The following is an 18,514-nucleotide window of genomic DNA, read 5'->3' on the forward strand; positions in this document are numbered from 1 at the left end:
TTTGACGGATTTTCCCCGCCTCCTTTCCTTGTTAGAATAAATTTAAGCGTCGATGCCTACAGGGTGTACAAACTAGTAGAGGCCGTACTGAAAACACTGAAGTTTTTCTTTCTTTCTAGGTCAGCATAAAAAAAAAATAAAAATCACACTTCGAAAGAAATAAAAACGGTACGAATGGAAATAGTAACAGCCTCTTCCCTCACCGGCATAGCCCCCGTCAGCAGCTCTCCCAGCCACAGAATGTAAAAAGAAAATTTTAGATGATAATCTAAATGTGTTTGGGATCCTTACAAGGTTAAAAGAATCATGTATTTATTATTAGAAGAACACAGCTATTCTTAAGTGACCAGTTATAGTTCACTCATCAAACTACTTCAAGACCAAATTTGGATTCAAGCTTTTGACATTTTTTTTCAATTTTTATTTTTGAAAAGAAAATCCCTCAAAAATATTTAATAATTTTTTTAATTGCGCATGCTTAGTTCTTTCGTCGCTGATGTCCTATAAAGCCTAATTTCTGTTCAACCACACTCTCCACTTCTCATGACAATTTCTCTGCTGTATCATGTTTTGCTTTTTGAGCCTCAAGGAGATCGAGGCAGTGTTTTCAAGCCCATGGCACACGGTATTGAAATTAATTACAATCCAAGTATTTCTCAGCTGGTTTTCTCAACTTTCACCAAAAACTGCTAAAAAAAATTAGAATTCTTAATGGGTATTTTAAGCATTCAATCCTAGTTGATCAGAGTCAAGCAATAAATGTAATTTTGGTCTGGAACAGCCTTGTCACATAAGCCTTTATGGCTTATCAGACATAAAAGCGAACGAATAAATTTAGCATTAGAAGCACTGTGCAGATACTTCTTTAATTAAACTCATATTAGTGAATATAGACATATAGACATATCCTCCCACTCCAGACGAGGACATATGGAATGGAAAACATCAAAAATAATTTCAATCAAGAAAATATTTGAGAAAATTCTATTATATTCAAGACCTTCATTCTTCCATTTGGGAGATACCTTCCCTTTTGAAATTTTGCTGGAATGTTCCTTCCAGCTGAATGTTGCTGGAAGGTTCCCTCCAGCTGAATGTTGCTGGAACGTTCCCTTCAGGTCAGTGCTACAGCATCAAAAAGTAGTGTCGCCATGGGTAGCATGGAAGTACTTTTTCATTAAAGTAGTTCTTTTTGGATACCTTCTGTGACAGAAGTAGTTTATTAAAACTTTTTCTCAAGCGTTTTGAAACTCTCGAGCGAATTGAACTTATCAATTCATAACAGTTTTTGTTATTTTCCCTTTTCATTTTTATATTTTATTTCAAAATTTGCTAGTTATTTTATTATTTATTTATTATATTAGTACTTATTTATTGTTAATGAATCATTTATATTTATTATTTCTATTTTAAACATTACTTAGCATTGGAAAAAGATTTCCATGTTACTAATTAGCAAGCCTTTTATCTTTTATTGATAATATTTCAACTCCAAAACAATTCCTTCATGTAGTTGCAAGACTGAATTGTTTTACTACTACTAACAACTCACCGCAGCACCAAGTCACTGAGGCCAACACAGCTGTGCATGCGTCTCCTCCATCCCAATCTATTCAAAGCCTCCCTTTTTACACCCTCCCAGGTAGTTCCCATTTCATTTGAATGTTTCTTTATGATGTCCTCCCACCCCATACAATGACAACCTGCTTTCCGTTTGGCCCTAGACGGTTGGCCGAAAAGGACAATCTTCGGCAATCTGTCATCCTTCATCCGCACAAGGTGGTCTTTCACTATAGCCCTAGAAAGCGGGATTGAACCACATTTTTTGTACAGCCTACTGTTTGAAATACAGTCAGTCAGCCGGGTACCCAGAACAACCCGTAGGCAATTTCTCTGGTAAACATCTAGCAAATCTTCATCCACTTTTCGGAGCACCCATGCTTCAGAGCCATATTTGACCACTGTCATCACTGTAGCTTCTAATATTCTAATCTTGGTATGCAGATTTATCTTCCTATTCTTCCAAACTTTATTAACTGTGAAAAAACACCCTGAGCCTTGGCTATTCTACTTTTAACATCTTGACTGCTCCTACCATCTTTACTAATAATACTACCAAGGTAGTTGAAGCTGCCCACCTGATAAATCTTTTCGTTACCCAACATTACCTTTTCATCTTCACTTATTTCTAGCCTTAGTGACTTAGTGAATATAGTGAATTTTTTTTGAATTGAAGTTAGGTTAGGTTAGGTTAAAAATATGGCGCGGTATAATACATTCACACTGATATCTATTCTGCCTGCCGTATTTCCAGTTTTCATGAAGTGGAGCTTCGTAGACAAAGCAGAAAGCAACCAACCAATAAAAAATGCAAGAAAAGTAGCTTCAATGGAAAAACTATCTTTCATTGGCTAATTTCCATTCCACTTTGTCCATAAAAAGTCAAATAAAAACGTGAACTAAGGCAATAGTCACGGCACATTTATTTCCTCAATATTTTTAGGAAGACAAGTCAAAACTACTTTACAGGATTTGTAATGCTTTGGTCAAAGTCCTATTTTTTTGTAGGCTCTATCAAAGTCACTACGTTGGGGAAAAAAGTACTTAAAAACACAAAATTACAATACACTCACACAGTACTCTCTTCTTATTGTTCTTGCAGCAGGACCAGTCATTTTTCCACCTTACCTGGCATCAGGAGCGAAGTGAAATTCAGATTTAAATTGCGAATCTATTTAACCATAAGCTCCCCAGACTCAGGTGCACTACTGCCATCTATCTCGCAATTCAAGAACATGTGGACAAATAGCGTTATATATGTCTTCCAAATTCATGCTGACATTTATTCTATCTACCTAAGACAATACCTATGGCACACCAATTTCATAAATAGATTTAGGAATCAAAGTAGTCTACATACTTGTGAGCTAGGAGATGAGCACTCAAAAGACCACCGACGATTCTAATATTTGTTTCAAAGACTGACACATTGATGTTGCTGTCAAAGTTCTTGCGATTATCCACCAACAGCTGAACCACCTTCGTATATTCTGTTACATTTCCTAGTACTAGCAGTGTGTCCAAAGCGTCTATTAATGTTAATGAATAGCTAAAAAATTGTCAATAAATCAAAATTCAAGGTCAAGAACAGAAAACAATAATTTAAAAAAATGAAAGCGACTTTCCCAATACGAATATAAAAATCACTTTTTGATTTATAGACAAGGTTTAACTAGGAGACACAGACATTCCAAACAAATAATATTACGAGTTCTGGTAACTTCCCGGGGGGGGGGAGACAACTGTCATCCAGGAGTCCCCTGCATAACTAATAATTTAGTATGGGTTAATGCACGTTATTCTCTCACTAATACTACTACTGTTACAATTTCCTCACAACCCAAACCGCCAAAAACCCTAACGTCGCAAGATGTCTTTCCAGTGACAAGTGAGGTTTTCAATTATAAAACAGAGATCATAAAAATTAATAATATAACTAACTTAGAAAATAAAACAACTGTCATCTAGGATTATCATCCATAAATACTTATTTTAATCGGACAGGATCAGGTTCTTACATATACTACGAGATCCCCCTCCGTCCCCGACGCAATGCCTAATTTACATTTCAAAAAGTGAATGCTTGAATTACATTAAGTTATTCGAGTAGGAATTTATGTTTTTTTAATTTGTTTGCCATACAAAAAAACCGAATATATGAATAGAATTTTACCTGAATGCAATGTGTGCATTCACCATTAAAAGCCAAGACAAGCACACCTTTTTCTTCCAGTTTTTAGGAGTGTGTATTTACTAAAAAATCTGGCTTTCACGGAAAAGCGAGCATTTTCTTAGCAAATATTTTAGATCCGTAAAACATGTCTGTTCAAAGAATAAAAATTATTAGAAAAGCCATCAATCGGTATATTAAACGACATTGGATGAGACAAGGGGTTTAAAGCCAGTATATCCGAAAATTCAATATTTAAAAACTTAAGTTTTATTGAGTCAAACTGTGAAATATAAATATACCGCCACAAAAACACACAATAACACCGTTAAATATGCTTATATTAAATAAATACATTTTTCAATAGAAAACACTAAACACGTCTGTTCAGCCCTTGAGTTGGATAAAAACTAGCCTACCTGCCCCAAGTATCTGCTCCTTTGCATGAAACAGGTTTCAGTTCATCCAGAGGGTAAGCATATTTCATGTACCCATCATAAGCATGATAAAACATTTTCTTGACATCATCTCTGAAACAAACAGATAGAGTTAGGTAGCAACTAAAGACATCATACTTGTGTAAGTGTAGGTCTATCAATTTAATTAATACATTAAATTATCTTTTCAAGGTCCACTGCCTACGTTTTGATGTTTGCACATAAAGCTTTATGTTCTATTGTTCCACTTGTTCACAATATTCTTTCTGTTGTAAAACTTATCTTGTTAGTTTTAAGAATTGTTTATTTTACAAAGTAATCAACTAAATTTACAAGAAAAAAGCATTGCCTACATTACTTCAACTACATCTGCAAAAAAAGCATATTAATAAAACTCCATTAATCCGTAGTGACACTTATCAGGTGGTCTCTAACAGCGTTTTCAAATATTTTTATGATACACGTAAAAAGATTTAAAAGCTTTAAAAATTATTCAAAGATGAACAACAGAAAAGATTACACATTTTTAGTTGCTTTCGGGTCATCAGAAATCCGCTCTTAAGCTTCCAAACTACAAAAATGTTAAGAAAACCCATACAACAGTATATTGTTTCATTGGTGAATTACAAGACACAAGTTTTGAATGCTACTAACAGACAGCAAAAGCAGTACACTAAGTTTTAAATAGCAGTAGCTCTGAAGGTTTTGTTATTTAAAAAAAGCTACTACAGAAAAGTATTACCAGCCAATATACACACTCAGATATCAATAATTAAAAAAGAAGAAAAAGGAGAAAAATTTAGTAGTTTATATACATTTTTGACTGACATTATATTCTGCAATTATTTTTAAGGGTGTACTCCAAACTAGATTCTATTTGGATTGTACTAAACGTAATACAATTAGTGCTTCCATATCTATGAATATTCTTAGATTTTTCCTGCAGTTTGCCAAAAGAAATAAGGTTCCCAAAAATCTCTCCAAAATTAACATCAACAAAATCTTACAATTTAGGTCTCGCGTTAACGTCCGTGTACTTAAGAACGTTAATTTTGCAAAGTTTCAAAAAAAAAGAAAAAAAATATTAAGAGATAGTAAAATTACTGATCACCAATTGTGATAAAGGATTTTTGCCAGAATAATCATACCATGAAGTGGACTTTTGAAAAGCTAAAAGCATTAAATCCTCTCCAATAGAAAAGTCACCTGATATCCACGAAAAATCTGTGCGGAATACCAGGGAACATAGCTGTGTATAGGTCTGATACCTATGGCGAGGTAATCAAATGATTTTTTCTGGGGCGTGGGGGGGGGGGGTCAAAATACGAAAACTGTGCATTCATACGCCAAAGTTTTTCCAGTGGCTCCTTTGGGCCAAGCTTCAAGGAAGGAATCCCCCCCCCTTTCAACCCCTTTCTGTGATCAGATATGGCTGGAAATTTAAAGTAGCATCAAATTAGCATAGTGTTAAAGAACAACTAAAATCAACTTTCACGATTCTTCATTAAAAGAAACTTGAGCACAATTTGGAGGGAAAAGAAAATCATTGAGGGGGGGGGGCAGTGTCTCCCCCGCCCTTCCCTCAACTGACGCCACTGAGTCTTTGTCTGTCCGGAGAACATGCCCGAGCCCTTAAATCTGTTTTTGTGACATAGGGAAAAGTGGGGTCAAACTACTTTGTAGTTTGACCCCAGTTTTAGCATAAAGGGTTATGCTTGAAAACCTCAACAACATGCTTTGTACCAAAAGTAGTCATTAAGCCATTTCTCTTCAAGATGTCTAACACATTTTAAAAAATTTTTTTAGTAGCCACCAAAGTGGAGTACCTTCTGTACTCTAAACTGCCACACATCTCTGCTGCTTCCAATTACCATTGACAAAACCCCTTTATTAAGGGCATAATTAAAGCTAACCGTAGACCTTAATCAGATATCTTTCCTCTCGCGAATGTTCCTATGTTGAGAAAATACATCTTGGGCTTTTGCTGTTCTGCCATCTTTATTTTCTTTGCCACCTTCATCCTTATCTACAATCCGTGCAGTAAATTACTTCAAGCAGTTGTACTTGCAATCAAAGTACTTAGGGCCAGAAGATGAAAGAAGTTGTCAGTTCTTGCTTACAAATCACATTCCCTGATAAAGGAAAATTCCCAAGCTATGAAACTTTGAAGATTCCTTGCTCCCAGACCATTACGGCAACCATCTAAAATTGTTTGGGCAAAATCTCCTTAGCTGTGGATATTTATATATTGAATTTGACGTGGACACAGGGACTTCTGTTTAGAAGATACTTGGGGCCGAGAGTGATGTAGGCCTCTGAACATCTGTATTCTCTGTCTCCTTGGACCACGGTATATCCTCCATAAGGTTCAAGTGGGTCTTAGCCCTTCGGTGCCCGGGTCACAGAAGAGGCATAAAACTTAAAATATTGTCATTCGCATTCCCTATTAGCCCAAGGTACTTGAATTATAAGTTTCAGGTCCATTGACGAAAACCAATTTGCCCTCTTTTTTCTAAAATTTGGTGAACCCCTTTGTACCTCCAATGATATAAACTGAAAACACATGCAGTATTCCACTTCAAATGGGATGCAATGTGGCTACTTCCGTACTGAAAAGTGGACAAGGGCCATGGGCCCACTGCCTTTCTATTCATATGGATTGAAAAGCATTGCATGACTACAGTTAAAACAAGGTGCACCATGCCTACTTTATTTTAAAACGAATTTGGTATCGGAGGTGTGAGTTATAGGACTAGCTCACTTTGGTCCTCCAGTCATACATGTTGAAGATCTTTGCATTATTCCAGTTAAAAAAAAGTAGCAACATACACATTAATGCTAGGATATTGGGAGTGCGCTCTTACCAAATATACTGGGCTACTTTAATTCTCCAATCATGCAGGGCAGAAAATCCTTGCATGATTTTGCTTCAAAGAAGATGCAACATACCTAAGTTTCAGCTAAAATTTTTGGAGTATTGAGGAGAAGTAATTTTTGGAGTATTGGAGTATTTTGGAGTATTGTTGGTTGGTGTTGGAGGGGCCATTGGCCCATTTTATGGCTACAATAACTTGTATTGGCCATCCTTGTGTGATTCCACTTCAAAGACGCTACAATCTAATATCTTTGTGCTAAAAAGTTAGAAGTGAGAGAGATGGGGGCTGTTGCAGGGGTCAGGGCTTGCTTTACTTTTTCAAACATAAAGATTCTAAATTATTCCATAATTTCTGCTTTAAACAAAATGCAGCACGCTTTTATGTTAAAAATTTAGATCCATAGAGACAGGGGGTGCTGGAGGAGTCTTTATACTTCCAATAATAAAGATTCAAAATCCTTATTCAATTCTTCTTCTAACAAGATCTTTTTAGTACCTTTGTAACTTGACGAAACCTTTGATACAAATAGAAAAAATTGCATGATTCCAGTTCAAACAAGGTGTATTCTGCTGGTTTACCATACAGAATGAAAACGCTTACATGATTTGGGTTTAAACAGTGTGTAACATACCTAGGTTTTTCTAAAAAGCTATTGTGAGAGAAGATCAAGTTTACCTTGGACTTAGCTTAGGTTTATACCAAGTCAGGACCTAACTTATTTGTGCAACGAGCCAAAATCTAGCTTTTTTGCACCAAACTAAACTTCACTTGTTTCCACACTTAGTCATTTGCAGATTTTGCTGTCACATAGTCATTTGATTCCAATATGGACCTCAAGGATGAAGTTCTCAAATTTGTCCTAATGGTATACCTTAGGAAGAAATTTCTTAACAAAAAAAAATGATGCCACACGTATGAAAACTTGTTAATGCTTTTTGTCAACCATAATTATACGTTTTTAGTAGCATCTGGCCTTTCCGTACTGTTTACTTTAATGGTTCTTTTGTGCATTGGGATAATAGAGCGGTTTATTGGGTATGGGGGAGGCTTAGGCGGTCGTCTGCTGCCCAGCTAGGTCGGTATGCTTAACAGGTCCCCCTGTTGATAATTTTAAAACTTTCAGGGGTACTAATTCACAAAAATAAAAGGAGGTTAAGATTTTACTGTTTTTTTTTAATAAATAAAAAAAGAAATTTTTCGAAATCAATAGAATATAATCTATCTCACGTGTTTAACGACAAATTGACAATTTTCACATTTACGTCGTTGCTCCATGCTGAAATAGTTCTGAAATAAAAGTCATAATCTTTAAGCTACAGAAACTAACATTAATTGTTCCCAGATATAATTAGCATAATCCTAGCTTTGGCTACATTTTTGTTATAATTTACATTTAATGTTTAAGGGACCAGGAGTGCCAGTGAAAGAGGCGAATACAATCTTTCCTAACAGCTAAAAGCCTGCACTAATTGGTATTGCGGCTAGTCTTAATCGACAGTTCATGGTAATAGGAAATAGGAATTCTTTTTTTTTTGGGGGGGGGGGGCATTAATGTTAATTAGGTGAATATGACTAACAAACCTCAAATAAAACACCGTTCTATTTTTATTACTTTACTAGGTTGCAGTGGTTACAGCTTCTACTAGGTCACATAGTTTATTTTAGATTTTAAGCAATTCACGTTTACAGGCGTAATATTTTCCGTATATCTTGCAAGGAAAGGAGCATTGAATTGCAAAAGAGAAAAAAATAGCACTTCCGTTTTTGGTATGTCTCATTATATGATAAGTATATTGTAATGTTTTATATTATTAAATAAAAAACAAGGTTTTTCAACTGAAAATAAGGAGCTATTAAAACTTGAAACAAATAGAAATTATTCCGTATATGAGGGGGACTGTTCCCTCCTCAATTCCTCACTTTTTAAGTAAAGATTTTTAGTACTTCAACAAAAAGTCTTATTCTAATGAAACGGCCCTTATGTCTCAGGAGTTGTTCTAAAAGAATTAGGACTAAAAGTCAAACTTCAGCCTAAAGACTGAGGGAATGAGGAGGATTAGCCCCCCTTGTATACAGAACAATATCTGTTCGTTAAGTTTTAATTTCGTTTTGTTTCTGATTATTTTCCAAGCATTGCCAGGAAATCAGCCTCCCCCTTCCGTTGAAATCCTCCCACGCGAAAAATGTATCGATTGAAAATTCATTCCTTGTGTAATTCCCCCCCCCCAAAAAAATTCTTCCCTCCGAATAATTCCAGCCTTGCTGAAAATTCTCCCGGGAAAATTTCCTGTGGACAATTCCAGAAGATTACTTTCATTTGAAAGAAACTTTTCAAATCATCTCTGAAATCCCTCCCATGGAATTTTTTCTCGGAAACCCCCTGTACCCTATGGAAAATTTTCCCCTGTGGTAAATTCCTCCGTGAAAAATCCCCTTCCATGGAAAAACCCCCAGTCAATCCTAGGCCCGCTGAAAATTTCACCTGGACAGCTCCTCCAGAACCACTCCATATACGCCCCCTCCCATGGAATTTTTTCTTGGAAACCCCCTGTACCCTATGGAAAATTTTCCTCTGTGGTAAATTCCTCCGTGAAAAATCCCCTTCCATGGAAAAATCCCCCCAGTCAATCCTAGGCCCGCTGAAAATTTCATCTGGACAGCTCCTCCAGAACCACTCCATATACGCCAACAAAATTTTAAAAAACACACCAAAAATATAAATTGATATCTACTCCCTCATGATTCATGGGGAATATTTCTGATCTATGTTGTTATTATAAAAGAAAAGAGTAATAGTAAACCCCAAAATGAGTGAATGTTTTCCGTATAGGAGGGGGACTGCCCCTTTCTTACCCATACCTCCACCTCATGATAGAACGAACTTCTAAGGGTGCTCATCAGAAATTAATATTTCAAGTCCTTTTTTATAAGTCAAAAGTGATTGAAGACGAACCAGCCACAGGGTGGGGGGTATTTTCAGAGGGAGAATTTTCTGCGGGGGGTATTTTCCGGTGGTTGTATTTTTTCTCGGGGTGTAAAAAATGCACGCCACATTCTGCAGATAGCTGCCTGAAAACTCTACAATAAGGTTCTTTGATATGCTGAACCTAATTGTGTGATTTTCATTATGATCCCTTGACTTTTTGGGGGTGTTTCCCCCTTTATCTAAAATCAGGCAAATTTTCTCAGGCTTGTAGCTTTTGATACGCAACATTAAACTCGATGAATTTTATATATTTGGAATCTACATAAAAAGCCAATTATTTTGATGTATCCATTTTTTAGAGTTTAATGTTAGAATAGAGAGTTATTTTTTTCATCAATAATATTACACTTCTTTTAAAAATAGTGGAAAGAAATTGTGAGTTGATAAAGCCAGCACACTCAATCAATAACATATACGTAATAAAAACCTACCAGTATCATTATTGTCCCAAAATACATTGACTTTCTCTCTATGCGGAAATTGTAATATTTACAGCATTGATGGTTTGGCAGGAAGCAGCAAAATCTCTATTTGCCCCCCCCCCCCGTGACAAAAAAAAACTAGATCTAGCTCTGTTGATAATACATTGTTGGTCAATAATTATGTTCTAGTGATCAAATAAGTTTACTTGATCAACATTGTTGACAAAAAAGACCAACAATTGATATTGTTGTTTTTCAAGCTTCTTATTTTCAAGCTTCAAGACAGAATATTATGGTGTATTTTTTTTTGTTCTTGAAATTTAAGAAAAGAGAAAAAATTACCTTACCATACAGGCTGTTATATTTATTATTAGCTAGGTCTCTTACCTAAAACTAGACATGAGAGTGTACTTTCTTTTCATTTTCTGCCCCCTTCCCCTCCATAAGGCACCAGAAAAAAAAATACTTGTATAAAACTGAAACTTTCAGAATGTTATCACATTGAAAAGCTGCATGAATAGTGAAAGTTACCAGAGTAAATGTGAGTTTAAAAGAACATGATAAAACAACGTTTGACTGACTGAGAGTATTGCCATTTTATTCCAACAATAATAAAAATTCATGTTATTGTGAAAAGTACTGTTGATAAACAAATCTATTCTCACAACTGTACCTCAGTTCCTAACTTAGAAAATGAAATGACAAGCTCATCTGAACTCGGTAACATATAAGACTAGCAATACTAAATCGTGGCACTTTTGAACCCATACCATTTTGAATCTCTAAACTCTTCTATTTACTATTGTAAAAATACATTTTTGTAATGGAATAAGGGAATATAAACACTTTATCATTTTTCTATTTAATTTGAAACTATCCAAGCATTCTTCCCTTCTTGAAAGAAGCTTTACGTTTGACAGTCAGAACATGGCTGGACATATCAAAAGCTTTTTAGAACAACTTCAGATAATTTTCTTTAATGTTACTTTAAATTGCAATTGCCAGTGATAGGTAGATTCTATAGTCACAGGTCAATGATGATAGTGTGCTGGCTGATCAGGTGAGTCCCAAACTAATAGACAGGGCTTGTTGCACCATTCCTTGTCAACTGATGATTTGAATTACTCAATACTAGCAGAAGAGACTGTATCCTGGTCTAACAAGTTCCATAGACTCATTACCTGATTATAAAATAATTTACTGTGCAACCTTGAGTTGGCATGCTTCTCGAAAAGTTTTGATTGTGTCCTCTTGTTCTCAAAGAGATATCTGGTTGAAAGATATTTGGGATAATTTTTTTATGGTGGAGCAGATTGAATGTCATAATCATATCCCCTCTCTTTCTGCAATAAGCCACTGTGAGTAAATACAATATTTCAATCTGAGAGGAGCAAGGAATGTCACAGAAACCTCTGATGCATTTAGCTGCATGCTTCTGAACTGATTCTAGAGTTTCTTGGTCTGATTTATTAATTGGGACGGAAAAAAGATAAAATCAAAGTGTTGCTCAAACAACACAAAAAGTTCACATATGATAGAAAACATAAAATAAAGAGCAATTGTAACGAATGAAGATATAAAGCCTACAAAACAGAAAGAACCCTGACAAAAATTAAGTCAAATTTAAAAGAAACCATCCCTTAACTATTGAACTACTATCTTGAGCACGGTTCCTCCTTTGGGGCTCAGCTCTGCTTTTGCAGAAGACATAGTTTCCAAAATTCATAATGCAATCCTGCTTGAATACTCGGCTAAGTTTAGCTCTTTTGAAAAAATGTTATCTGGGCTCAAAAACCAAATTGGATCCCTAGAGGACAGAATTGAAGTGATCGAACTGAAAATTGATGATATGGACCAAAAAACGAGATTGAATGCTCTTATTTTCAGTGTTTTAAAGCAAACTCAAGGAGTCGGTGTTGAGACGGCAGCAAAAGAAATTATTGGAGACAAAATGGGACCACCGGTTATTGCAAATTCGCACAAACTCAACATTCGTCAATTCCAATCTTCACACAGTCCAGCCAGTTCTAACGTGTCTTCGTAACCAGGAGGTTGCGAAATCCGTTTTCCTAGCTTGACTGAACCAAGCAAAAACAAGTATATTTGCGTTGGAGTACTTAACTAGAAAGAGTTAAGTTGCTTGACTTGGCTCCCAATGAACTCAGTTCAAAGAAGACATGATCCATAGAAGGAACGATTTTTGTTAAGCAGGGTCCAAACACAAGAAAAATCCGAAGTGCTAATGATATTATCAGTTAAGGACCCTCAGCTTAGTGTTTGAATTAATTTGGGCTATTTTAATTTTTATTTTTGTTTAGGTTTTTCATTTTCGTTTGTCTCTTCTTTATATCCTTTCCTGCCTTCATGTACATTTCGCTTCTTGTTCTAGTTTTACTCTTTATACTTTTTCTCCTTACTGCGTACGGTTAGTTCATGTTAGGGTCTCATGATCGTTTAAAAAATTATAAAGACAATAGGCTAGTTCTGGATGATGTATTTGCAGACATTTCATTTGATGGATCAGAATGGAAAAATGGACTAGCAAAATGTACAAAAGATAGGGCATACATTGAACTTGGGAGTCTTTCTCAATGAGATTCTAGTAAAGGTAATTCTTTACTTTTTTGGAACTGTCAAGGGTATCAATCCACAAAATGTTCACTCCTGTCAGCAATGGACTGTCTTAACTCCCAACCATTGTTAGTAGGCCTATGTGAAACTTTTTTTAAATGACCTTAATGTGAATGTAATGGATTTTTCTGTTCCAGGGTATACAGCTGAATATAGAAGTCATTCTCTTACGCAGAGAGGAAGATTAACAGCTTTGATTAGAAGTAGTGTGAATTATAATGCAACGGATGCCCTCTCACTCTGGCTTGAAGGTAAAGTCGAAACTTTGTTTACTGAAACAAGGTAGTAAAGCTCGAAAAATTTGGTACTTGGAAAGGAATATAAAGCACCATCATGTTCAGATAATTATTTCATAGAAGTTCTTGAAAGCGTTTTGTCTAAAGTTACAAGAGAAAATAAAAAGAAAGCTATAATGGTGATTTTAATATTGATCTGTTGAATTTAAAAGGATGTGTTCCTTAACATAATCTTGTCATCTTATTTATACCCTTTAGTATCAATTCCAAGAAGAGTAAAGCAATCTTCAGCAACTCTAATAGATAATATTTTTGTTGATGGCCAATTATTAAAAGATTGTTTGGCTGACGTTCTTATTAATGATGGATTGGCAAACATGACATTTTAAATATCAGGCCACCAAAAAATGAGCTTATATGTTGAAAATTATCAAAAAATTCAGTTTAAGAAAACTAGCTGAAAATTTAGACCATGTTGATTTTTCGGAAGTTTTTAAAAGTAAGCGTGCAAATGAGGCTTATAATTTGTTTCTGGATACATTTCTTACGGAGTTTGATAAGTGTTGTCCAATTAAACAGGTAAGAAAGAAAAAAAATTTTCCAAGGGAGGAGTGGATGACGATTGGTATCGATGCATCAATTAAAATGAAGAATAGTTTGTATAAAGATTATCTAAAAGACCCCACGGATCAGAAACTCCAGATTTTCAAAGAATACCAAAATAGACTGAATAAAATAAAAAGGTATGCTGAAAAATCATATTATGAAATGGAATTTGATCAAATTAAGGGAAATATGAAGAAGAGTTGGACTAAAATTAATGAAGTACTGAGACACGAAAAAGAAAAGTAGTGAATAAAAAAGATGACTTTTGGTGATGAAATTCCAAAAGAAATTGCAGAAAATTTATGCAAGTATTTTTCAGAGGAAGGTTCAAAACTGTGCCATGAAGCTGCTAAAAGATCATTAAGCTCCCTGTCCCAAAACTCCCACCTCGAAATGTAACTTCTGAATTCCTGTTCACGGAATGTGATGAAAATGAAATAATTACAAAAATGAAATCACAATCTTGTGGAATTGATGAAGTGTCGTTAAAAATAGTTAAAGCAACTAAAAAAATAGTCATCCCTATTTTAGCTTATTTAATAAATTTTTCACTTGGAAAGGGAACATTCCCAGAAAGGCTTAAAGTGGCACGTGTATTACCATAAGGGGTACCTTCATCAAGGAAAGTAAAAAAATGACCTGAGCAATCACTGGCTCATATCCATTCTGCCTTTTTTTCCAAGATTTATAATTACCTCCAGGAGCAGGATATACTTTGTAAAATGCAGTTAAAATTGGTTAATTGGGTGAACAATGCATTTGATAAAGCCCTAATACCAGCAGCATTATTGTTTGACATTAAAAAAGCATTTGATACTAATGATCATGACAAATTACTTCAGATTCTCAAATCAACAGGGATACAATGTGTCTTTAAAATGGTTTCATTTGTATTTTAGTAATAGAGCCCAAGTTCTGTATAATGTAAACCTAACATATGAGCGCCATTTTATACCCTTTGGAGTGCCACAAGGGTTGATACTGGGACCCCTACTTTTTCTTACTTGTGTTTACTGAGTAAAATATTATTTTTCTGAAGCCAACATAATACTTTTTGCTGACAATACACTTCTTTTTGTTGCATGTGAAAATCTACCTTCTTTGTTTACAAAAATGGAAACAGCTCTCATTGAATTTGTCTCATGCGCTGATTCGAACTATTTAATACTGAATTACAGTAAAACAAGAATATCGTCAATTCAAACAGATCTAAAATTAAAAGTAGCTGATAATGTTATAAATAAAGTAAAAACCAGTAGATATCTTGGATTTGTAGTTGATGAGAATCTTTCATGGAAAGAACATGCGAAATTAGTAGGTAATAAACTTCCAAGGTCCCTTGGAGTCATAAATTTCGTTTGCCAAACAAAATCCTGAAAATGATTTATCATTCTATTTTACATCCTCATTTGTCTTACAGCTGCTCCATATGGCCAAGTAACTTTATTTCTTGTTATAAAAGAGTTAAAATCATCCAAAATAAAGTAGTTCAAATTATATCACCTGTTCAACATACAGATTAGTCGTCATTTCAAATTTACCAAGATATTTGATGTATCCAAGACTCGAGATTTCCAGATTGCAAATTTTTGTTTCAAGTATTTCAATAACCTTCTTCCAGCTTCATTTCAAAATCTGTTTATATTAAATCAAGATTTGCACACTTACAGCACACAACATTCTTGTGACATAGGCAAGAAGCACCCTCTATGAAAAGAGCTTTTTTTTAATTAGAGTTGTGTTTTCAGGCACAGGGTTTGAAGAATGTTTTGAGTAGGTTTGACAAAAATCATTTTCAGATTCTCTGTGTTCAACACAGCAAAACTTTAAAGCAGTTTCATCTTGCAAGTTCCAAGTGTGTTGGACATGGGTTCCTCAAAGTTGTAATGCACCAGAATAGCATGGTTGAACACAGGTTCTGAGAAGACATTTGCTCATGTTAATCATGGCACTCAAAACAATAATTTGCACAGCCTGTGTTGACTCCATGTTGGATGTGGGTGGCCTGAAAACAGAGCTTAGATTTTTTGCACTGACTATTTGGAATTCACTCCCCTTAGACATCCAGAATTCAAACAATCTAATATCCTTTAAGCGAGCAGCAAAGGATCATAACAGAAAAAGTGTTTAGTGCTGTCCTCTTCCAGGATTGTTTTTTCTCCTCATTTTTATTTCCCTTTTTTCTTGTTCTCTATTGCTTTCTCTCTCTTCTTCTTTTTTTACCTTTAAAGTTGAAACTATAGGCTGATTTATTTACTGGTTTACTTTTCTCCACTTTTTTTTTCTTCTTGATATGCTCAGTTAATTTGTTGTTTCTGTTTGTTTTTAATTAATATTAGTTAATATCCTGTCCTAGCTAAGAATATTTTTTTGTGCTTTCCTAGCAGGAATGTTATGCAAGTTATGTATTTTGTTCTTAAATATAAATAATTGAAACTTAAAAATATCCACCTCAAATCAACTTACAATGTAATAAAATCTTTACTTTCCATACAAAACATGGGTGCCAATGGGGGGAGAGGGGGTGCCAATCCCCCTGGTGAATGATGCTGCCTTATATTTTATATTATATTTTATTGTTTTGATATTTCTATTATACAGCTTTGGAAGTGTTGATTAGACCAGGTAAGCCCCCCCCCTAAAATTCAGCCTATGGGTACCCACAAAAATTACACTTTAATTTGATTTATTAGAAGAAGGTGCAAGGGGATGTATCTGACATCTTTAGAGGTTTGCTGCACTAAGATCAGAGGTTTGCCTCACATAGATCGACCCATTAAAAGAGCCATGAACAGGAAGAAAAAGGCACTTTCGAAGTACAAGAAGTGTGTATGCACACGACACTGGGAGCATTATGCCAGAGCCAGGAATAAGTTGAGACATCTAACTAGGCATTTTATGGCAGAATATGAGGAGAAGATAGCCTTTAGTAGGCTATAAAGGAAAACCCTAAACGATTTTGGAGGTATGTGTCCAAGAAAGATAAGAACAGGCGATCAATACCATTCTTATTCAACGCTGAAGGGAAAAAGTTGGAAGACCCAGAAGCTATAGCAAACTTGCTTAACACTACCTTCGCTTCGAACTTCTCCTCAGACTCATCAGCTGAACCCTCATGTCCTGACCCCAGACATATCGAACATCTTATGCCGAAACTCATCATCACGACTGAAGAGGTTAAGAAAAGACTATCAAAGCTGGACCCTAACAAAGCCAAAGGACCAGACGGCATCCATCCCAGGCTGCTCAAAGAAATCTCTGATATAGTCACCGAACCGCTCTGCTCCTTGTATAATCTGTCTTTGAAGACAAAGAAACTACCACCTGATTGGCGTACAGCAACAATAACTCCAATATTTAAGAAAGGTTCCAGAAGCCAGCCAGAGAACTACCGGCCCATAAGCCTTACCTCAGTCGTTGCTAAGCTGATTGAAGGAATTGTCAATGATGCCGTTATAGCTCACATGACAAGGAATGGTCTCCTTTACAGCGGCCAACATGGCTTTAGAAAAGGAATGTCCATTGAAACGAACCTGATCCAAGCTTATGAATCAATCACTGAGGTTATCGAATCGGGATCCCCTGTAGACGTGTTCCTACTGGACCAGGCAAAAGCCTTTGATAAAATGTCCCACCGGTACCTGATGATTAAACTGTCAGCATATCACATTGATGTAGACGTAGCCCAGTGGATCCATAGCTTTCTGTCTGATAGAATCCAGATTGCTGCAGTCTACGACCACAACGGAAACCTCGTGTACTCGGCACCAGTAAATGTCAAAAGTGGTGTGCCACAGGGAACTAAGTTGGGCCCGACATTATTCAACCTCTACATTAACGATGCTCCTGAGGTTGTCCAGAATCTGCTGGAATTATATGCAGACGATTCCAAACTCTTTGGACCTGCCGCTTCTGACGAAGACTGCAATGCCCTGCAACAAGACTTAACAAACCTCTGCCATTGGGCCTCAACTTGGACACTAGAGTTTAACCCAAGCAAATGTAAAGTTTTACATCTTGGACTGAACAACCCTTGCCATAGCTACCATATGTTGGACTCTACTGGTGCTATAACACCCATCCAAAGCGCAGAGGAAGAACGTGATCTCGGGGTAATCATAGATAATAAGCTGAAGTTCCATAGTCACTGACGAACTCAAGCCGCAAAGGCAAACAAGATCCTAGGCCTAATCAAGCGATCAGTGACTAGTCGCCACCCCAGGGTCATTAAGAAGCTTTACACAGCCCTTGTCCGCCCTCATCTTGAGTTTGGGATGGCAGTTGCAAACCCCCACTTCAAATGCGATGCAGAGTTGCTTGAAAAAGTCCAGAGAAGAGCTACTAGGCTCCCATTTGCCAATCAACAAATCCCATATGAGCAACGCCTAGAAAAGCTTGATTTGCAAACTCTGACCTACCGTAGAAAAAGGGGGGACGTAATTTTGGCATATAAGTTGATGAACAGCAGTGTTATCAAGCCCATTCTCGAACAGGACCAGTCTAGCAGAGCGCGAGGTAACCCCATAAAACTCCGCCAAAGATTCAGCAGAAAGCGTGAGAAATACAACTTCTTCACCAATCGCGTTGTTC

The 18,514-nt window shown here is 36.0% G+C and overlaps 1 protein-coding gene across 1 annotated transcript in view; it reads right to left on the minus strand.

Moving 5' to 3' along the window:
* The window catches only part of Edem1 (ER degradation-enhancing alpha-mannosidase-like protein 2), a 39,923-nt gene that overhangs the window by 19,731 nt on the left and 1,678 nt on the right, over positions 1 to 18,514 (minus strand). Inside the window, exons 2-3 of the mRNA XM_089088815.1 lie at positions 4,150 to 4,260; positions 2,921 to 3,109 (exon numbers count right to left, since the gene is read on the minus strand). Of these exons, the coding sequence (XP_088944941.1) occupies positions 2,921 to 3,109; positions 4,150 to 4,260 (300 nt within the window). The remainder of the gene's footprint in view (positions 1 to 2,920; positions 3,110 to 4,149; positions 4,261 to 18,514) is intronic.

The sequence above is a fragment of the Artemia sp. Qi Xiang Cuo genome, chromosome 5 (genome assembly GCF_049724085.1).
Source record: "Artemia sp. Qi Xiang Cuo chromosome 5, ASM4972408v1, whole genome shotgun sequence".
Lineage (NCBI taxonomy): Eukaryota > Metazoa > Arthropoda > Branchiopoda > Anostraca > Artemiidae > Artemia > Artemia sp. Qi Xiang Cuo.